Source organism: Protomyctophum bolini (assembly GCF_963924005.1).
Source record: "Protomyctophum bolini genome assembly, chromosome: 15".
NCBI lineage: Eukaryota > Metazoa > Chordata > Actinopteri > Myctophiformes > Myctophidae > Protomyctophum > Protomyctophum bolini.
The window spans coordinates 37389984-37410923 of record NC_137876.1 but is presented as its reverse complement, the minus strand read 5'-3'; the positions used below and the strand labels follow the sequence as shown (position 1 = coordinate 37410923).

Below are 20940 nucleotides of genomic sequence, written 5' to 3'. Positions count from 1 at the left end.
AGTTGTCAGACTGATGACGATTGGCGTTTGGTTTGACTGGGGCAAATTCAATCAATATAATGATTTATTGATTGATTACTTTATTAACAACTTGCAGAAAAAAGCACAGGAATTTAAAACCCAAGAAAGCCTACGGCTTGTTTCCATTGTGGTCCTTTATTCAATATGATATTTCAATTTGAAATTATGTTATTAATTAATAATATAAAGACACACAAGCCCATGCAAACCACATAGTCCTACGGAATTAATTTGGATTTTGGATTTAATAGGCAGAATTATCAACATAAAGTATTGGTTTTGCAGTCCATGTATTCAATGAAGCAGTAATTGTGCAATATCATGCTTCACCACACTGTGGTAGTGTCGGAACATTTTTACACCATGGATGAATCCAAACACAAGCACACGGTGCCGCAAGCCCGCAACCATCACAGTCAGACGGTCCACGTTCACATGCTGAATATCCTACGTTTCCCAGTGTGCATCATCTCAAACAGTATGTCTTCTGGAATCTTCTGCCCTGCTGTCAACTGTGGTAGTCGTAGACATCCAGCAGAGCATGAGGGGCCTCCCTATGCTCCCAACAAACCCAGAAGCAGTGCTACCCAAACCTTTTGGGGATGTGATGTATTTTAAGGTTAGCCAATGGAATACAACCAAGACAGTCGTAGCCTATAGGCCTATGTATTATGTACCAACTACCAACTACCAAGTAGACCTCTGCCAGTGGTTTTCAACCAGTGGAAAGTACTCTTCAAATAAAGCCTCGGCTTCAGCCTACACCTTTTTGTTACATATATGGCTGTGAATAAAGGACATGTTTTTTGTAAGTGATGCAAAGTGTCATGAATGGCGGACTCATCTTGGTACCACAGCACCTCAAAGGCCCTTAAAACAAGGCTCCAGACCTCCCAAAACAAACTGGTCAGGCTCCTACTTGGCCTCACCCCCCAAACCCACCTCACCCCTGCCCACTTTGACAGGCTGGGATGGCTTAGGGTCGACGACAGAGTACAGCATCTTGCAATGCGTCTGGTCCACAAGATTCGATACACCACCAAGATACCCACGTACCTGTCTAAATACTTCCTTAATGTAAACGAAGTCCACACCCACAACACCAGAGGGAGTGCAAAAACCATGTACAACCCAGATTCGGCACAAACAAGGGACTAAATTATTTTCGCTCCTATGCCACCAAAATGTGGAACGCTCTACCAACAGTCATTAAGTGAATCCCTTGACTTCTTCAAAACCGCTCTCAAAGGGCACCTACGGACGGCTGCAATTCGAAACTGGCCCCCGTAAAAACAAATTTACACTTTCAATTGCTGGCTTCCCGCCAGGCTGAAATTTTGTCTGGTCTCCATGGATGGAGGTGTGTCACATTGGTGAGTGATTCTACACCACCCGGATGTCCTAGCTACCACTTGACTCTTCATAACATTGTGAGGCCAATCTCTAGTATGTACATTACGTATGGAAGTACTTCCAGACCACTTCCTCCCAAGTCCAGATATCAAATAACTTCACATTTCTGTTTTCACCCTTCTACTTAAAGTATACAAGTCAAGTCATATTTCAGGATTTATATAATTTCCAAGGAAAGGAAAGGCAAAACAAATCAACAAAGTTAAACATTTATTTTTTAAGCCAATAGGTCATTTCAACAAGTATTAATTGCAGGCTGCTTGTGCTTCAGTTTAAACACATTCGGTTACACTGGAGTTACCAAAAGTTGGATAGCATTGATTGGAGAGGAACAATGTTCAAGACAAAAAAACGCTCTTAGCTCAAAAACATTATCTCATTCTGTATTTATCAAGACAGTCAGCACAGACAAATTTAGACAAATGTACAAAGTAAGACATAAAAAATTGTTCATCCTTTTCCCCATATAAATATCAAAATAGATCCTCTATCATTATGTAAAACTATCCTGATAAGTTTAATTTATTGCATAGAAATGTAGTGACGACAAAAACAAAGAATATACAATTGACACCCCCAATTTGACACCCTCTCAAGTGCAATTTTGTTGTCTACTTAAGTAGTTACAGACAAAGGCTATTTCAGCAGAACACCAGTGTCAAGCAATAAGGGAGTGCTCAGAAGATGATCAGAACCAGTATTAAAAAACAAAAAAACATCAAATGAGCAATAAAATAGTATTCCAAATTTTAAAACAATTTTATGATCATCCAAATGTTTTTCGGTCATGTGAAAAGCTAGCATTCGTAAACAACAGAGCTAATGTAGTCATTTTAATACACTCAAAATGCAGACTTGACCTGCCCAGCAGTGACATACACCCATAAATATACCTACATAATCCCACCTCTATAACACAAGAACAAGGATAAACATATATTGTGAAAATGTCTAGTTCAGCCGTTCAACAGAAAATAGTACCAAAATAGGTTAGCATCACTTGTCGACACAAGTGGAAACAGTCAATTCCTTAAAACAAGTATACACACACACACACACACACACACACACACACACACACACACACACACACACACACACACACAGTATGATATTACAATCAAGTTATATCAAGTTAGAAAATCCCATCTGCAATGTTAAATAATTATATAAGTATTCCGTTTCTAAGCAAACCCATTGCTTCCAACCCCTTTTCCAGTTGCGGATTATGGATGGTTGACAAAAAAAAAGAAGAAAACAAAAACAAAAAACAGGAAGCAATTGTTCGGTTCCCTAGGTGGCAACATAGGTCTGCCACTGAGGAAAATTAATAATACTCTCCCCCCCCCCCCCCCCCCTCTCCTTTACGATTCTGAGGAGTGGACTGGCAGACACATACATTTTGTATTAAAAGACTAGTGCTGAAAGGCTTGTTTCAGATTAAAGGTCCATCAACTGACTGTCAGGAGACACATCCCCCCCCCCCCCAGTGCAATGTCTAGCATCGAAAATATTATGCATGTGGTATTTCTTTCTTTTACAATTCAACATTAGTTTACCACTTCTGTATTTATGAACACAAAAAAGGGGTGGAAACAAAGGGACGAGTACCATTGTATAGTTCAACATTTCCTACACTCACTGCTAAGCTCACACACGCGCGCGCGCACACACACACACACACACACACACACACACACACACACACACACACACACGAACACGAAGCAGTAAAACATCGCATTTATCAACTTTTCGCTGCGCGCCTCACAAGGCTATTGGATTTATTTGTGCTTCGTCTTTGCACAATGCACGTATAGGCATACATTGTGTGTGTGTGTGTGTGTGTGTGCGTGCGTGCGCGGGCTGACGGCATTGCGTCCTCTCTCCACTGTCTTTCTGTGAGTCCCCGATTTCGGAGCTGCAAAATTCAAGAAATAACGCACTTTATGTGCAAACTCCTCGGTGCGCCTTGGAATTGGAGTGCAATGGAAATGACTAAATGAGCATGCTCAGGGTCGAGTGGTCTTCCCCTTTTGCCGAGAAGGCTTCACTTTCTGGGGCGATTGGTCTTGGCGACTCGCCTCGGAAAGTAAAGCCTTCTCGGCAAAAGGGGAAGGTCACTCGCCAAAGGTGAAGTCCACTCGCTGAGGCGAGAAGTCCGGTATTATGATTTTGGGGGTCACTTCACAGCCTTGTTGAAAATCGCTGTTAATAGCCTGATAGACTTCGTAACAGTTTATGTTACATTTGTTAATATTTTTTAATGCTAATTTGTTTTTTGAAAATTACTTGAGCAGATCTACAAGCTGTGTTGTGAGCTTAACCCAAATATTGTATGGGGTCACTATAGCTGGTCCAAATATTCTACATTATTTATGGAGTGTGTCTTGTCATAATGGACTATAAAACATAAAACACCAAAACATAAATACCGGTAAACAATATCACAATAAATAAACGCGCGTGTGTGTGTGTGTGTGTGTGTGTGTGTGTGTGTGTGTGTGTGTGTGTGTGTGTGTGCGTGCGCGCGTGTGCATGTGTGGTGTGCACGCGTGTGTGCTTGCGTACGCATGCGCGTAATGACGCAACACGCAATCATAGCAACCAGCATGGCGACGGAGAAGCTTTCATCTCATCTCCATGAAGCTAGCTTTAGCTAATAAGACAGACATTACCTGACGTCCTCACCCACCAGAGCGTTGTAATGTTTACCCGTACTGTGATTTTAGGATGCACTCAAGCTTCACTGTTAATGTACCCGAAGACTTCTGAGGAACATGGGATACGCTGAATGTGGCATTATAATGGAACCGAAGAGAGGTAAATAAATAATTAGCTAAAGCTAAAGCTACTTAAGGTAGCGAAACTAAGACAGTCAGTCATCCTCAATCCTTTTAAAGGACCAATAATTGAACAACTATTACATTATTTGATCATTATGCATTACGATACGACGGCTTATTTATCTTCTGCAACCGAAATCATGCTTCATTGTTGTTCCAGAGTGACTTTATTTTATTTTATAATGAAGCCTTGAAGGGGTTCGCGAGAAATCACAGTGAAACTGATAAAATTAGCTGTTCTTGTATTTGCTTAGCCTACAACTTGTAGTAGCTAGTCATGGTACTGGACTGGTAGCCTATATAATTTCGCAGGGGACCTCCTGAATACAGGTTACTATAGCTCAAATACATTACAGATTTAGTCAAAGGCGAAAGAGAACGGACGGCACGGGGCTTGGTGGTTATTATTATTATTAATCTTTAGCTCTGGTCCATAACGCATTAGAGCTATGGACCAGAGGCTAATTAGAGCTAATTAATCTTGTAATCTTGTCATTCAAATTGCAGTGAGTGCATCGCCTGTATCGGGATGCAGTCTTAGCAGTCTCAGAGGACAGACAAGTTTGAAAAGCAGCAGTAAGTATTGCATATCAAAGAGTTATTATTGTCTACAGTTGAATATTGATTGTTGAGGATGATCATTATACATCCAAAACTGTCTATCTTTACATGTCAGCTGATTACAGTGTTAATCTGTTTATGCAGCTTTCTGTCCAGGGTCATCTAGCAGGACGACCCGGGCCATCATTCAAGACCACATGGTGTCACATTACAAAAAGGTCTACACTGCTAAAGGTAGGATATCCAATAGCCTATGCCACGCAGAGACTCTAATATTCAAAATTAATTTCATAATGTTTGTTGTATCATCATAAAATAAATTTTACTTTGGTTTTGGCATCTGGGTAAAGGTCATATTATGGCTGGTGGTTATTCATTTAGATATTTATTCATTAGATACGTATTCTGTTCATCCACAGCTGTCGTTGATGCCTCAGTACCTAAAAGCTTGACGTGTAGTGTAAAATGTAAGTTGTACTCATCAGATATCCTTGTCTAATGCAAGATGAAACCACTTTTGTTCATCTTCTGGGTGGTTATTTGATTTTGAATACATACTTTTCGCAGACAATGACCAGATAAAGCGAGAGCAGCTGAGGAAAGGTGACCGTCCACACTCCGCACACTCCCTGTCACAGAGGAACAGCAGAGCTTCCTGCCTGTCATCTCAGGTAGGAACAGATATCTAGAACCAATAATCAACTTCATCTCGCTCATGTAGGTTAATCGATTAAACGAGAAGCAGTTTTATTTTTATTTTAAATCAACCACAAACAAAATTTGATTTTAATAATGGACTAATCTGTTAAATCTGATTTCTGGATGAATTAACCTTTTATATTTATTATACTTTTATTTACGTCCTGTATTAGTGGGGAAGGAGAGAGAGGGAGGACCGAGGTCAGACCAGAGATTGGTCAGTGAGAGAGAGGGTACAGAACAGGTGAGGTGAGAGAGAAAGGGAGGGAGAGAGAATGAGAGATTAGGGAAATGGAGCCTAATAAATGCAGTGATGTAAATAGGTTTTCAATGTAATGAGTCCCAGGATGCAGGAATGGTCTTTTATGAGTCCCAGGGACATTTTATGAGTCCCCATGTACTCCCATTTCATTTTATATGGTTATAATGTGGTTATATTCATGTAGAAAACAGAAGAAGAAATGATTATTATAACTAAAGCTAGCAAAATAAACTAGAATAAAAAAACAGTACATTAGTACAGTAGTGCATCCCGTGGATGCAGAGGTCATTGTTTTATTGCGTCCCTTAACTATAAACTGCGTTTTGGGATGCAAAATGCAACCTATTTTAATCTCTGTGAATGCAATCTTTGATTTTTAGAGATGGAGATCAGTTCACGGTGAAGAATACTTCTGCCCAGGTCGTTCCATGGTCTCCACCCCGAAGTTCACCACATCTTTCCATGCCAAGCAGATTGTTTATCCGTCATTCACAGTTGGTGGTTTTCAGGGCCTTCCTCACAATGTCCGGCCTTCATCAGAATTCGACTACAGGAGTCCACAACCAATCTCCTACAGGCAGCCTTCGGCACACTCCTCGGCTCCACCGGGCACACAGAGTAGCTTCAAGAGTTTCCAGGACCCTGTCCAGAAGACGTATAGTGGGGACCTACTCCAGAAACATTCTCACTACTTCACTCAGGAGGACAAGCCCTTCACTCCCAGGACCCTGAAGTCAGATAAAAGCTCCTACCTTGCACAGTATCGCTACTACACATCCCCACGAAATAAACAAAATCAAGGTTGCACGAATTCTGCACTTTTGCGGCAGGAGACATACCATGGAAGGTGGGTTTCCTCTCTCTTTCTGTCGCTATATTGACAAGACTACCTTATTTTACTGTACATATATACTCTATATAGTCCAAGTGCAGAATGCACTGTACTAGTATAACTGGTGCTTCATTTCTAGTCCCAGTGTGTTGCTACTTGCTGTCCATTTTTTATTCTGTATGATCTGTGTTTCTTACTGCTGTGCTGCCATTGATAACTGAATTTCCCTCACAGGATCAGTAAAGCTGTCTCTGTCTATCTCTCTCTCTCAACTGTCATGTTTTTTAAGTCTTTCAAATCTACAAATCAGCACTCTGTACAGCAAATTGTTCAATTATTTCTCTTGTATGCAGCACACAAACCAGGGAATACTCATCAACTGAGTTTGATGATCCACCTCAGGTATGTTGATTTATTTGTTTATTATCAGGGCCATGCACAAAGCGATCCAGAGTTACAGTAGCTACAGTATGTACTGTAGCTCATTTCTAATTTTCCTTCCTGTGCAGAAAGACGTTCAAGGCAATACAAACCATACAGGCAAAAAACAATACAATACAATTTGTGTGTGTGTATGTGTGGAAGAAATACAAATAATTTATAGACGGCTAACAGAAATTAGATCAGCATGCCACGCATCAAATGGCTTGAGCCTTGCATGCAAGGAATACAGCAGATAATAATAATAATACATTTTATTTATAAGGCGCCTTTCAGGGCACTCAAGGTCGCCGTACAGGTTAAAAACAGTACAAAACACAGTTAAAAGCAAATCAAAACTAGGGCACAGCTTGCAGCGGAAGACACAGGTCAGTTATATAGCTGCCTAAACAGGTGGGGTACAGATACTGTACATACGGTAGTTAAACATAGGGAAACCAGTGTGATTGATAACTGACTGTATCTTACTGTCTGTATCTTGCCAGAAAATAATTACATAAGGGGACATAACTGAGACCGCACTATCAATCATATTGGATGCACAATATGGCATGTTGTAATGAGTACCACTTAATCTCTCAAATTGGTAGAAGAGAATGAACTGCAGCTCAAGGTCACATGCAGTGTTATTATACCTTCAATAGAGCACCGAAGTCCTGACGTCACTGTCAGTAGAGGGCGTCAGTCCCCAGGTTCATGTACTTTTTATTTGCATTGTAATCTCCATAGGGGGGTTTTAGAAGAACTGTGTTTGAAAAAGAACTGTGTTTGAAAAATAAACCGATCAAGGCTTTTGCGGCCACATTAATTCCATTTTCTCCAGAAACTGGCTGTATCAAATATGAATGGACATCATTAACGACGCACAGCCACTGACAGAAAGGCCGGGGTGGTCGGTTTATTTTTCAACCTAAAATCGCCCTATGCCATGGGGATTACAATTCAAATAAAAAAATACATGAACCTGTGTATTGGCGCCCTCTACTGAAAGTGACGTCAGACTTCGGTGCTCTATGAGTAAACGGCTCTGCCGAATGATTGCAATAGTATCCCATAAAAAGTATGTAGAGCTATGAAGTATAAAGCTGTAAAGTAGTATAAATATTTGTCCCCTCTTACTTGCAGGGATTCAGCACTGAATATGATTGGTCCGAGGATGAGTCCAATGGTCTCAATGTCTCAGTATCTAGACAACAAAACAAAAACGTGAAGAGCAGAAGCAGCAGTTTCTTTCTTTCCTCGTCCAGGTAAGATTTCTTCATAATCCTTGATTCGATATGTAACGGTAGTGCCTGGATTATATCAATAAAGTGTTGTTGTGTTTTTAAGGTTCTCACCAGAAGGCATTAAATCTCCAATTATGATGAGAGTATCTGCAGAGTAAGTTTTTTTTGTATAATGTATATAGCTCAAATATAAACATCTGCTAATGGATACATTGTAAATGTTATCAAACTGAATTTTGAATATCTCACCTGTAATTTCTTAAAAGGGAAGAAGAATTAATGTACCTTGAATTCATCGCTGATGTCACGAGCGACATATTGACCAGAGGGCTCTTCTCTGACAGGTGGGCGATTTTTATGAGCTGTATTCAACTGACTTTAGTTAAGGCTATGAATAATCACAGGTGACAGCATGGGTTCATATTTTTTCCATAATGATTCATGAAAGTCATACTAAATTAAATAAATTGTAAACAGCAGTGGCCCGTGGCTTGATGTGGTACTGCTTCATGAGTCCTTAAATGTCATTGTCTTTTTCTAGGGTGCTAGAGCGTGTGTTTCAACGTCACATTAACACGAATAAGCATCGGCTGGATGTGGTAAGGTTCTTCTTTAACCAACATTGGTACATTTTGCTGATTCTTTTTTTGTTTTGTTTTAATGATGGTAATGAACCCATCATTAACCCATTGATGCCTGAGGCCGAATCTGGGAACGCCTTCTAGGGCCTGACCTAAGGTTTCTGAAAACCTTCAAATTCTGATGATTTAAAAAAAAATAGTTATGTTGCTACATGTATAGCAATAGCTGATGAGACACAGAGAGCGCGCCGGCATCAAGGGTAGAACAACGTATACCTTGCACCAGGCGTCAATATGTTTTGGGCCGATCAAATCATTAGAAAGAAGAAAAGAAAGTCAGGAGACAACACTATTTGTTTTGTTTTTCGTCTTATAAATTATTTGATCGGCCCAAAACATTGTGTTCATTGTCATGATTTGTCACGATCCGAGTTGGCTTTGTCCGCGGCGTAACCGTCTTTAAATAAATTAAATAAGAAGTGCCGATGGGAGAATGCATTGGGGTTTCATTTCCTGGGCCACTCGTTTTTCTGAAAGGGGGAGGGACTGCGGCGCTCTATGGGTTAAGCATGAACATATAGGCAGGAAATTGCATTGTACACTTGCAAGTTTTAAGTGAATGCTTTCCTTTTAAGGGTAAAATGCGCCACCGTCTGGAAGTGTTACGAAAGGATTTCAATTCACCCACATGCAGTGCAGATGTGGAGACCAAGGAGAATAATGTGTATGAACAGCCACTCAGCCTGGAACGGAGCGTTTCAAGCTCAATGGAGACCAAAGAAGACAATAACCTCCTACCATATGCATCACTCGTCAAAGACCATGTTTCACCAGGAGGTGCTGTGCCCCTCTTTGTTTCCACACAATCATATGCCTGCTCCAAGGAGAGAACTGTCTTAGCTACTGAAGCAGGTAAAGAGGAGGACTTTGAGGATCTCTGTGAGAACTATACTCTGAACAGCCAAGAATACAAACTTCAGCACAATGATTACACTATTGTGACTGGCGATGAAGGCCTGCATCTTATCACATCTGAAGACAATCGGGGTGATTTATCGAATGAGCTGGAGGGTCTAGGGAGACGTTTGTCGGAATCTTTGCATGTGTCTGGTAATACATTCAACAACGACCAGGAGGAAGTTATTGAGCAACATATGAATAATACATATGTGTCTCTCAGTGATGACGAGTTCTGACTGCCATTTCTTAGAAAAACGATTTTCAAGTGCTACAGTGTCTTGCTTTGTGCTTGAAAATCAATTTGTTTCATTGTTCACATTGTGTGATGAAGTATACCGAATATTAGCTTTATTCAGGGATCTGTTACAAGGCTAAAACATTTTTTTTAAATGTTTTTGAAATCCATTAAATAAATGTAGACTATAAAGCACACTTTTTCTAACTTTTTTAAAAGCACAACAGATGACACCTAGTAAAACATAATGCAGATCCTCTGTGGCACAAAATTATTAGGAGCATGCACAAGATTGGGAATTTGTCACAATGTTTTGCAACTCTTGGCCGTTGTTGCCTTTTTTTATGTGCCGTCTCATGTCAAAAAGCAATGTATGGCAATATAGAATGTTTAGTAAGTACTAAAGTACAGAGACACAGGGTGAACCACAATTGATATCAGAGACACAGGATGGGGGACACGGTGGTGCTGTCGCCTCACAGCTAGAAGGTCCTGGGTTCGATACCCGCTGTAGTGCTGAGTGCTGGGGCGTGTTCTCTAATCCGTGTCATCAGTGCCCATATCTGAGGCATTGGCGAAAGGGCCTTTCTGTGTGGAGTTTTCATGTTCTCCCCGTGTCCCCTAGGGTAGGTACCCTCAAAAAAAAACATGCCGTAATCCTGGTCTCTAAAAGACCCCCCTGGGGGGGGGGTGCCTGATGGAGGGGAAAGGAACTGGTCAGAAAAACGTGTTCCTTCCGCGCTACGTCCAGCCAGGGAAACTCCCCCCTGTCAGGTGAAAAGAAGCATCTTGGATGCCCTCCCCAGGTTGGCAGAGGAAGTGTAGTGCCCACGATTACATTAGATAATTGACACTGGGTGAAAAAATAGTGCGATAAAAGGGGGAAAAAAGAGACGGGGTGAACCACAATATCCAAAGCCTCACAATACTTTCTTTCAGTATTGCCCCTTTGAAACTGCCATAGGCCCACGCCTACCTGTGACAGTGTGACACACTAAGTATTGTCCATAAACATGCACTGATGTAAAACAGAAGTTTTTTTTGTGTGTGTTTTGCAGACATAACAAAATATGTTGATTATTATGTTTATAGTGTTGAGTCAGGATTGTACAAAAAGCAATGTTTTATTAATGTATATTTCTCTATACTGAGTGTGCTTCTACTATTTAGTTGTAGAAGTTTGCTGTGTCTTTACATTTGTAATAAATTTGTACTGTACCAACGTAAAATTGCTCCATGATTGCACATGATTACAAAATTCATTGTCATATTATTAAAATAATAATTTCACACATTTACACACATTACAAAAATCCAAACGCTCACATCAACCAACAAACAGTAAACAGACAAGACAGCAGCCAGCAGTTCTAGGCAGCTGTCCCATTTCTGGCATTTTCAGCTCCCAGTCCTGGCATTCCAGCTGTCTGATGTCATGCTCTCAAAGCCTTCATGTATCCCGCCGCAACGGAGGATCTATAAATGTGTAAATGCGAAAACTGCTTTCGAGACGATGCAACATCTAAATGAATGTTTATAAAAACATATATAGATGTACAGAATTATGAATATGTTAGCATGATTTACCACATGTTTTAAAAATAAAAAGCCCCTAAACTATAAACGGAGATCCGGCGCGGATGTAGATGGGATACACTTGTTGCTCTTTCAGTCCCCAGGAAGTGAAGCGCGTTAAGAACTTAGCTGAACTCTGGGAGGCATGGAGCGTTACGGTGGATTAAAACCTGGAACAAATGTAAGATAAATATACGTTACTTCGCTTTGGTTCATTTTAAATTCACGATGAAGACTTGACTGACGTCAAAATGGCCGACCTGATAACGACCGAAGCATAAGCACAGTGCATTGTATATGACAGGTAACGTGGACGTTATTTGCAATATATACCTACCCGGCGACGTCAGCTCCTACACTGTGAGATCCATGTGGACCGCGTCTATTTGCTGGAATACATGCTACCGAGCTAACGCTATTTGACTGCAATGATGTCCAATAACGTAACAAGTATACCAAACGGTTTGATTTATGTATTTTTCACGCGTTTAGTGTTTGTTTAGTCTGTTTTAACTAGTGCTTCGTGGATCATTCAAAATATACTGATGGATGTTGCACGTAACGTTGTTGAAGTGTCGTATGTTGAAGTGTGGGGGGTTGTTGTGATGTGGTAAATTGAGTCTGTCGCCGCTCGCCGGGGTCCGTGGTTGGATCAGACCCTCTGGATCAGACTATGGTCTGGAAGGAGGATGAGTGCTACCGCATGCTTGGAACATTAACCAACGTTATTATTGTTTGGGTGACTCTTTTAGCCTGCCACACTTTATTAGCAGCAGACCGTTGTTTTAAACTTAAGTTTAAGTCAGCTGAAGTTTGACATGGGCGGAAAAGGTTTAAACTTCACAAATTAGCAGTAGTAGTGGCAGATACCAAATAAAATCGAAATAAAATCCAGAGATTTAAGAGGATTAATGTTGCTGTAAATCCCAGTTGTCTAGTCAGTGGGACATCTGTTTTAGAGTGTAAATTGTAAGCCAGTTGTAAATCCATTCACCATGCAAATGCATGCACGTTGTTTTCATTTGTTGTTGTCATTATTATTGTATTGTATTTTTATTCATTAGATCCAGTCACTCTAAGAAACAAATTGCACAATGCACGTTGAGTTGAGTGCTGTAAAGAGGCCTTGAGATTTTTTCTCATGTCTCATTCCTGTTATCTCTCATTCAGGTTTTCCTGTTGATGATGAGCCTGATGACTACCTGTCCTTACATTCATACTTTCCTTGGCGAACCAGCAACGCTACACGTTTTCCTGGACTAAGAGGAGACCTGCCCTTCGGCAGGTTTGGGAAACATGCCCTTACCATTTGGCTTAAAACTCAAAAGGACTCGAAGGTACACTGTCTCGAGCAAGAGTTGCCTTGTCACTCGGATCCAGCTCCTAAATGGGGAGTTTGTTGAGTTTACACTTTCCGTGGAGAGCACTGGACAGGAATGTTTGGAGGCAGTTGCCCAGAGACTTGAGTTAAGAGAGGTATGTATGTTCATGCAAACACAAGTGCTGATTGTTTTCACCAGTAGACCTATTTGGGATTGTCAGGGCTATGTTTTGGTCAACAAATACCAGAATAGGTAACCGTTAGTGTGACAGGCAGCAGAAACCAAGATAAGACCACCTTATCAGTGTATCGTTGTTATTTCATAGACATAAATCCATCCAAAACTGTAAGACTGTATGGTACTTTTTTCGCCCTCACCACTACCAACTGACCCACACTGGGTCTCTCTTCCTCCTTCCTGTTTACAAGTCAATTAACAGGTTTATTGTTTAATGGGGATCCAATGCAAAGCAGGCTGCACAATCATCAAATGCTTACAGTCTGGTACAGTGCTGGTTATATGGAAAAGTAGGCCTTATTCCTAAGTGTGACACACAATGCTGACTTAAGTCATTTGCAAGAGGAGGAAGAGGCACAGTGTGGTTTACTCAATTACACTTTTAAAGACTTTTCTTTTTAACATAATTTGTTTTATCTCACCCCACTGGGCTCCAGTAGGACAGTTACTGACATACAATTTGTAATACCTATTACGTTTCGTTTTCATGCTGGAAGGACTAGTCTGTTCTTTGTTTGTGCAACACATGCATGTGTTTTATGTAGATTTCAGTCTATGCTAGAAGGGCATGCATGGCCTTTAACTGAAATTGATGTATGCATTTTGTTATTTTAAACTTCTGCAGCAGGGATAAGTTGATGTTTTCAAAATGATATCCTATGACCCCAAACTCCTTTTCAGACTGTCTTGTCTGCAACATGAGATAGGCGACTGACCATGGTCATGGTGCATGGTACATGTATTATGTATTATGTACAAATCCCAAATATAAACGGCTTATCCTTCCTGTTGGGACGCCTCTTTTCAATATTATTAAATACTGTATAGTTTAATAAAGAGATGTTTTAATCTTGTATGGACCGGAATGTCGCAGTATTTCGTTTCCATTGAGTGTAATGCAATACTGGCTTCCACTCCACATGAGAGAGAGCCACTGCACTCATTGAGGAATACAGTGAACTTCCAATTAGAGGTCGGCGGGTAAGCCTGACCCCTGAAATAACTGGACTGCTGGAATGGAGTGCTTGGATTGGATTTGTAAATGTATGGAGGCCTAGTACAGGAAGAGAAAAAATTGGGGTGGAATCCAAGTCTTACACAAATGCAATTGATAAAATAAATAAAACCCTATACGTATCAGGGTCCCCCACTCCCCCAGGGCTCTCTACGTACTTGCTGTGCTCCTTTTTAAACCAAACCGCTTCACAAATAGAATAGTGAGAGTCCCTAAGGTTTATGTGGTTAAAAACCAATACATCTGTTACAATTGGGTCAGTAATCGCATTTCACTTAAAAGAACAGACCTGATCTACAGTATGTATGTATGTATTTGCTGGTTGCATACTAACCATACTGTATATGTGGTGTTGTTAACAGACAGCCTCTAAGGTTTGTCTACACAGGAATGGTGGGTAATAATTTCATATTTGTGGTGAGAAAGCACTTTCCACGTTACAATGGAAATATTGTGGCTACATTCTGCTCCAAACAAACAAGCCTACAGTACAGGTTACTTCTCTTACTAGCCAGTGTGTTCATTGTCAGATGCCCTCTGCTGAGTTACAGCCAGGCAGTCACAAGACTTCAGTTCACAGGGAGTGGCACCAGCCCGTAACTCTCCTGAAGTTGTTTGAATGGTTTGATACTCGGCGTAATGCAGAAGATACTGTACCTGGTTACTTGCTTAGAGCTTTTCCCCTCTTCATATAATTACAGTATGACTGCAAAATACTAGTACACCTTCAGGATTGGGCTTGGAGCTTTTGAATAGGAGCACGTCTTTTTTACTCATGTAGTTATACATTTCAGCTATAATCATATTGGGTCACATTTGGAATATTTAATCAATACGAATACTATAATAAATCCAGCATTCCTTCTAGTATGCCCCAAATAGTTTAGCCCAAAGCGGCCTGTGAGATTTACTGCTTGTAGCCAGAATGTTTCCTTCATCGCAGCATGATTTAGGTCTGAGGTCTCACCCTTTCTTCTTTCCTCTGACAGATAACATACTTCAGTCTTTGGTACTTCAACAAGCAGAACCAACAGAGATGGATAGACCTGGAGAAGCCCCTGAAGAAGCAGCTAGACAAGTATGGGCTGGAGCCCACCGTTTACTTTGGAGTTGTGTTTTATGTACCCAGTGTCACTCAACTCCAGCAGGAGATCACCAGGTGAGACCCCGTTAACAATGTTGGTGATCAGGAGCACATGCGTTTATGTATGAATTGGGATTATTTTAAAATATTTTAAATTAATATTACTAAGAACAAGGAGAATTGATGTTTTGCTTGATGTAACCATTGCCAATCATTCTAGTATAAATTGTAACCATAATTGCATAAATGTGTAAAACAATAAATTCGAAGCATAAAAAGAAGCAATATTGTAATAATTGATCATTATAGCGTTTTAACATGTATTTGCGGAGACATAAATATATTTCAGGGTAATTTTTTCAGATTTTTTTTTTGAAAGCATGCAAGCCATTTAAGCCTTATTAAGCCTTTTGTAACCCTAGACTACAAACAGGCTTGTGCACGCGCGCACGAGCACACACACACACACACACACACACACACACACACACACACACACACACAGTGGCAGATGCAGATGACATATGTTCAGTCAACCAGCAAATCACATTACTCAAGATAGGCTATTTGGATTATAATGACAATGGAAGTAATATCCTGTCACCAGTATTGCATTTGTACATATAATATTATATATAATATAATTGCTTTTAAAATAATCAAAAAATATAAGGGCAGCTTCACAGATGAAACAAAATGAAATTAAAATCTGGTTCTATTGTGAGGAGAACTCAACAAAGTGATCCTTGACTTTTACCTTGAAGTCGGTGTGTGGGCTCTACCTTTTTTGTGAGGAGGGCCTGAAATTTTGACATAACATTTCAAAATGCCATTTCATTTGCCTGTGTGTCACTCCTAAAGGCACAACATCTCCATCAGCCTGCATAAAACAGTGTGTTTTGAAGAGCTGTTAAGAGCCCTTTAACACTCATTACAGTATGTAAGCTTAGTCAGAATATGTCTGATGGAACATTGTGCTTTCATTTGATGTTTACAAAAAAATATGTGGACCTTTTTAAAGATCCTGCTGAGGCTTGCAATTGACAACAGTCGGATAACTGAAGGAATTGAGCAAGTTAGTAGTGCTTAAAGGAGAAGATAACCTTTTAGTACCAGTCATATATTGCAGGCAGCCGCAGTAACTAATAACTAATCATCAGTCCTTGTTATTGAAATTGTCATTCCATAGTAACATCTCAGTGTTGGCAAATGAATTCTGAGTGGTTCACTCGGAATTCATTCTGTCATATGAGCCCTTTACTCAATCCATACCTACGATAATTTATCTCTGAATGTTGTTTACACTTGACATACAGTAATGACTTCACACCTGCTGAACAGGGTTGACATTCGGTTGTAAGGCTCAGGGAGAGGCCTTATCTGTTCCCCAATCTTGAGTAACCTCTTTGTATCTTCACAGATATCAGTATTATTTGCAGCTGAAGAAGGATGTTTTGGAGGGCAGGATCCCATGCTCAATAGAACAAGCTATTCGTTTGGCTGGCCTGGCAGTTCAAGGTAATGTCAATTTTCTTGGGCTAATAAGAGAAACTTAAAGAACCCTGTCCCCAATTCTTTGAGTTGAGAAATACTTGCAACAGGTCAAACTATGAGACTCTGTTAATTCAATCTTTTGGCTTGGACATGGTTGTTTAGACTGTAGTAAATTCCAGATTGAGATCTATTGATTCTCAAACTGTTGACTTTCCATTCAACCAGAGCAAGAGAATTTGTTTCTTAACCACAAACTTTTGTCTCATGTCATGTGATCTCAAAGCACAGACAGAGAAATGTGAACTTTCAACTGTAATATTTGAAGTTTCGCAATTGTTTTGTACTCCATTGTTACCCTCGGGTCAGTTTCAGAGTGTCTGCAAATTATTAATTGCATTAAACCTCGAACCAATTATCTTTGTGTTTTATTTATTTTCCTTTTTACTTTCTTCCAAGAGTCTGTTAATTGGACCACTTAACAAGTCCCACAGAATCCAAACCAACCTATAAACTTGTTGAAGAGTGTGTGAGTGAATGTGAACTCTCCTTGCGTGAGCTTTCTGCCTGACATTTCCTCTTCCAGCTTTTGCCCAGCCATAAGAATCTCAGATGCTGCTGGCAAAGTTATATCAGGCTGTGCAAGTAACTGGGCTGGGTGTTAACATAGTGCAGCCACTGAGATCACTTACTGTTGTAGCCATGGCCAGCCTTGGTGGGAAGCTCCCAAGAAGCTTATTCAAAGCTCCCAAAGCATTCAGTTGCGGTTTCAGGTGCCATGCTACCTTATCATAGAGGTGTGAAAAAATATTGATATCCTTGAATATTGGAATATTAGTGTGATACTGTTGTATTGTTTTTAACTGATATAGGCAAATCAATGTTAATTCCCTTGCTCAGATTGCACAAAAAGTAGTGGTATGTTGGATGTTGTAGGCACTGTAATGTGAGTTGTCCCGATATCATTTCTTTCAGACCAAAGTACTTAAAGGAAACTTTTAAAAAGCAATTCATGCAGGGCTCCTATGACCTAGTGTTTAAGATGCATTGCATACCACATAGGCTCTATTACAGCCTGACCGTGAGTAGTGGGTTCAATTCCCGAGCCTAACAACCTTTTCTGCGTGGCCTTGCAATGTACTGTAGTAGTTGTAGCTCATGCGTATAGCTAGCTGATGCCTGGGATACCCTGGCCTGCATAGCTGTGATAGCTGGGAGCGGTTTTCAGACCACTACGGTTTCAGACGCTGAAGCAATTCCCTTCCATAACAAATGGGTCTCCTCCTCTCCTAAAATTAGCCTGTCTTGTCATCATACACCCACCGCAACTTTCCAAAAAGACCTCATGCCATTCTAAGGTACCTGCATGCCTCAGTCTGACTGACTCGTGCTATAATTGCAGAACTGGGCACATTTTTCAGATACCAGGATGCGTACATAAATAGAAATATGTGGTATGCGCTAGTGTTACTGGAATTTATTGTTGTAGACTAGAGATGCAACTATAAATTATTTTCTTAGCGATGATTCTTATTCTATTGATTAAAATAAATATGGATAAAAATAAAATAATAAAGCTCACGCGTCACGATGTGAGCTTCTCATGTCGACGAGTGCCGAACTCCTGACGTCACTCACTCATTCCCTGGTTCCAAGGGCGGGTACGCGCCTACGCGGAAGATTTTCTCTATGCAGAATAACATTGGGTCATCTTAAAATCGTCTCGTATAAGAATTGTGTTCCAAAAATAAACAAGCTGTCTTAGCGATATTGTCGGGGAGGTGTCTATCATTTAGTGACAGTCAGTCACTCATATTTGATGCAGTCTGTTTCTAGCGAAAATGTAACTAACTAGAGCTGTACCCGTTGGGCACTAGCCTACTTGGAACGAAGTTGGAAATGCATACCCTACCCAGTTATTATATCTGTGTCCCCATATGCCCATATATGGAGTTATGTGTCAGGCATGCCCAAATATGGAGTATATGCAGATGTCAGAACAACATTGTGATGTCGGAACAGGCCAGCTCCATACATGGAGATGTCCCGAGCCTGGGCAGGGGTCCTGTCCAGATCCCAGGCAGAGGCTTTTGTGCTGGTTCTGGACAACCGGCAATCCGACGGTTTGACACCGGGCACTGCACTCCCTGTGGTTGTGTGGGACGCGTGTGTCAAATTTGAAGTCGTTGGGGTTCTCGAGTTATGTGGATTTCAGACGTACGTACGTACCCACAGAGACGTGGTGCATTTATATTAGGATTCTGCAGCAGTCAGTTGATTCTTCATATCCATATGAGTGAAACCGCCGGGATGATTTGTTTATTTTTCAAACACAGTTCTTGTATGAGGTGATCTAAGATCCCACTATGGAGATTATAATACAATTAAATAAATTCGGTGCTCTAGTCTATTGGGTGTGTGTGAAAGTAATGATGATAGGGACGCCAGGGTGAAAGTGGTTATGGCTCTTCTATTGGAATTTCATGGATTTGCTGTTGCATGGTGGGGGATTGAGTCATTCTCTTAGATGATAACCTGTACATCTTAGAACTAAATTGTTGTAATGTGTTCGTCTGAAGACATTATGCAAGCTAGCAGGTGTTCATTATGGAGCAGTCGGGACTCCCACTCAACATCAGGTGGGAACTGGCAGCTATGACTAACTGAAATAAATGAGACTGGTAAGCGTGTGAACTGGCACTACTGGCTACCATCAGCAACAGAATAAAAACATGAATGTGCTCCCTGTGTATATTGAAGATGAAAAATATAAAATAGCCCTGTTGAAAGAAACAAGTGCAATCCCCATTTCAGTCCTATCATATGGTTGAGTCCCCCAGGGCTCTAAAGTACGTCCGCTACTTTTCTCTGCTCCTTTTTCCCTATAACTCAAACTTCTTTTGCCAAATGGTTTCCCCAAAATAAGGATGCTAGGCTCCCAAGTGGTTAAGGAAGAGCATAAAGTACGAGTGGGAGAGAAATAGAAAAAATTAGGCAAATGTTTTTATTATTCGTAAAACGGGTAGGAACTGGCAGCCATGACAAAGAAACTGAGTGAGCCTACTAAGAGAAGCGTGCTCATTGGAGCACAAATCTCCACCGTGCCTGCCTACCCAGGGATGTGTAGTTGTGGGGTGCAGCCATCAGGAAGCTACAGTTCTCTCCCTACTCGGAGTGTGCAGCCTTTTGGCCTGGTGGATGAAATAAATAAATAAATTCATTACCATCCCCCAAAATAAATAAATTTATTCAAATGTATTCTATATTCAGGGTTGGACATAAAGGGAAATGTGCCACTGCGGGCTCATGTCATGGCTCTTAAAAAGCACGTCCATGTCGATCCCTGTAGATTTCATCATAGATTAGTAGCACCCGATATTTGTAGCCAGATTACTTATTTCATTTCTCTTTCTGTTTCTGTCTTTGTATTCAGCTGACTTTGGAGACTTCAACCGATATGATTCTCAGGAGTTCCTTCAGAAGTTTGTGCTGTTTCCTATTGTAAGTGCGTAGTTACAGTACCTCTTGTTCATTCCATGCTCAGCAACACACAAGGGATACTTGATCATAGTCATGGATATAGATCATTAGATGCAACAACATCATCATCATCAATAATGGTGTTGTTGATTTTTGCCTTATATGGCTGCCTATCACTATGGGCAGCCACTTCTCAGTCACCACGACTAATTTCAGTAATTTTCTCTAAATTAGTATTAGACTTGGGCAGTGACGCACGCTGAAAATTGATGATCTACAAGCTCACAACGTGCTGTGCTGCAACGCGTTGTGAGCTTGTAGATCAGCCATTTCAAATGCAATACATGGCATGCAAACAACTACAGTATACAGTAAATAAGGCATTACCCTAAAGTGGCTGATAAAGTCAAGCCCTAGCGTAATACTAGATGTTACATTTCTTGTATCATTGAAGAGTACTTTAACTGGTCAAACTAGTACTGGTACACAGAGTACTAGTACGGGTAAATCCTTTCACGCCGTTTTCACAATTCACAGATTTTTATAGTTTTTATTTTCTGTCGTGAGATTTCATTTATTTTATTTTAAATAGCAGATCTACAAACTCACAGCTACGAGCTTGTAACATATTTTGAGATGGGGTCGGTGTCCAAACCCCC

The 20940-nt window shown here is 40.6% G+C and overlaps 2 protein-coding genes across 5 annotated transcripts in view; both read left to right on the top strand.

Moving 5' to 3' along the window:
- The first annotated feature begins 4053 nt into the window (after positions 1-4053).
- spata7 (spermatogenesis associated 7) lies at positions 4054-11262 on the top strand. Its single transcript, XM_080783592.1, has 12 exons — positions 4054-4257; positions 4788-4856; positions 4986-5075; positions 5261-5308; positions 5409-5512; positions 6183-6649; positions 6988-7036; positions 8201-8322; positions 8405-8455; positions 8568-8645; positions 8843-8900; positions 9518-11262. Exons 1-12 carry the CDS (start codon positions 4215-4217, stop codon positions 10076-10078), a joined length of 1740 nt encoding a protein of 579 aa, XP_080639718.1. The 5' UTR covers positions 4054-4214; the 3' UTR covers positions 10079-11262.
- A 433-nt stretch (positions 11263-11695) lies between these two features.
- ptpn21 (protein tyrosine phosphatase non-receptor type 21) overlaps positions 11696-20940 on the top strand; it is a 31870-nt gene continuing 22625 nt past the window's right edge. For 2 of the 4 annotated variants that reach the window (XM_080783200.1, XM_080783198.1), the window contains exons 1-5: positions 11697-11956; positions 12823-13128; positions 15216-15385; positions 16731-16828; positions 20235-20302. In XM_080783200.1, the coding sequence (XP_080639326.1) occupies positions 12949-13128; positions 15216-15385; positions 16731-16828; positions 20235-20302 (516 nt within the window). In that variant the 5' untranslated portion in view covers positions 11697-11956; positions 12823-12948. Of the gene's footprint in view, positions 11957-12822; positions 13129-15215; positions 15386-16730; positions 16829-20234; positions 20303-20940 lie in introns of all 4 variants that reach the window. The other 2 variants (XM_080783199.1, XM_080783201.1) reach the window with 2 other exon arrangements.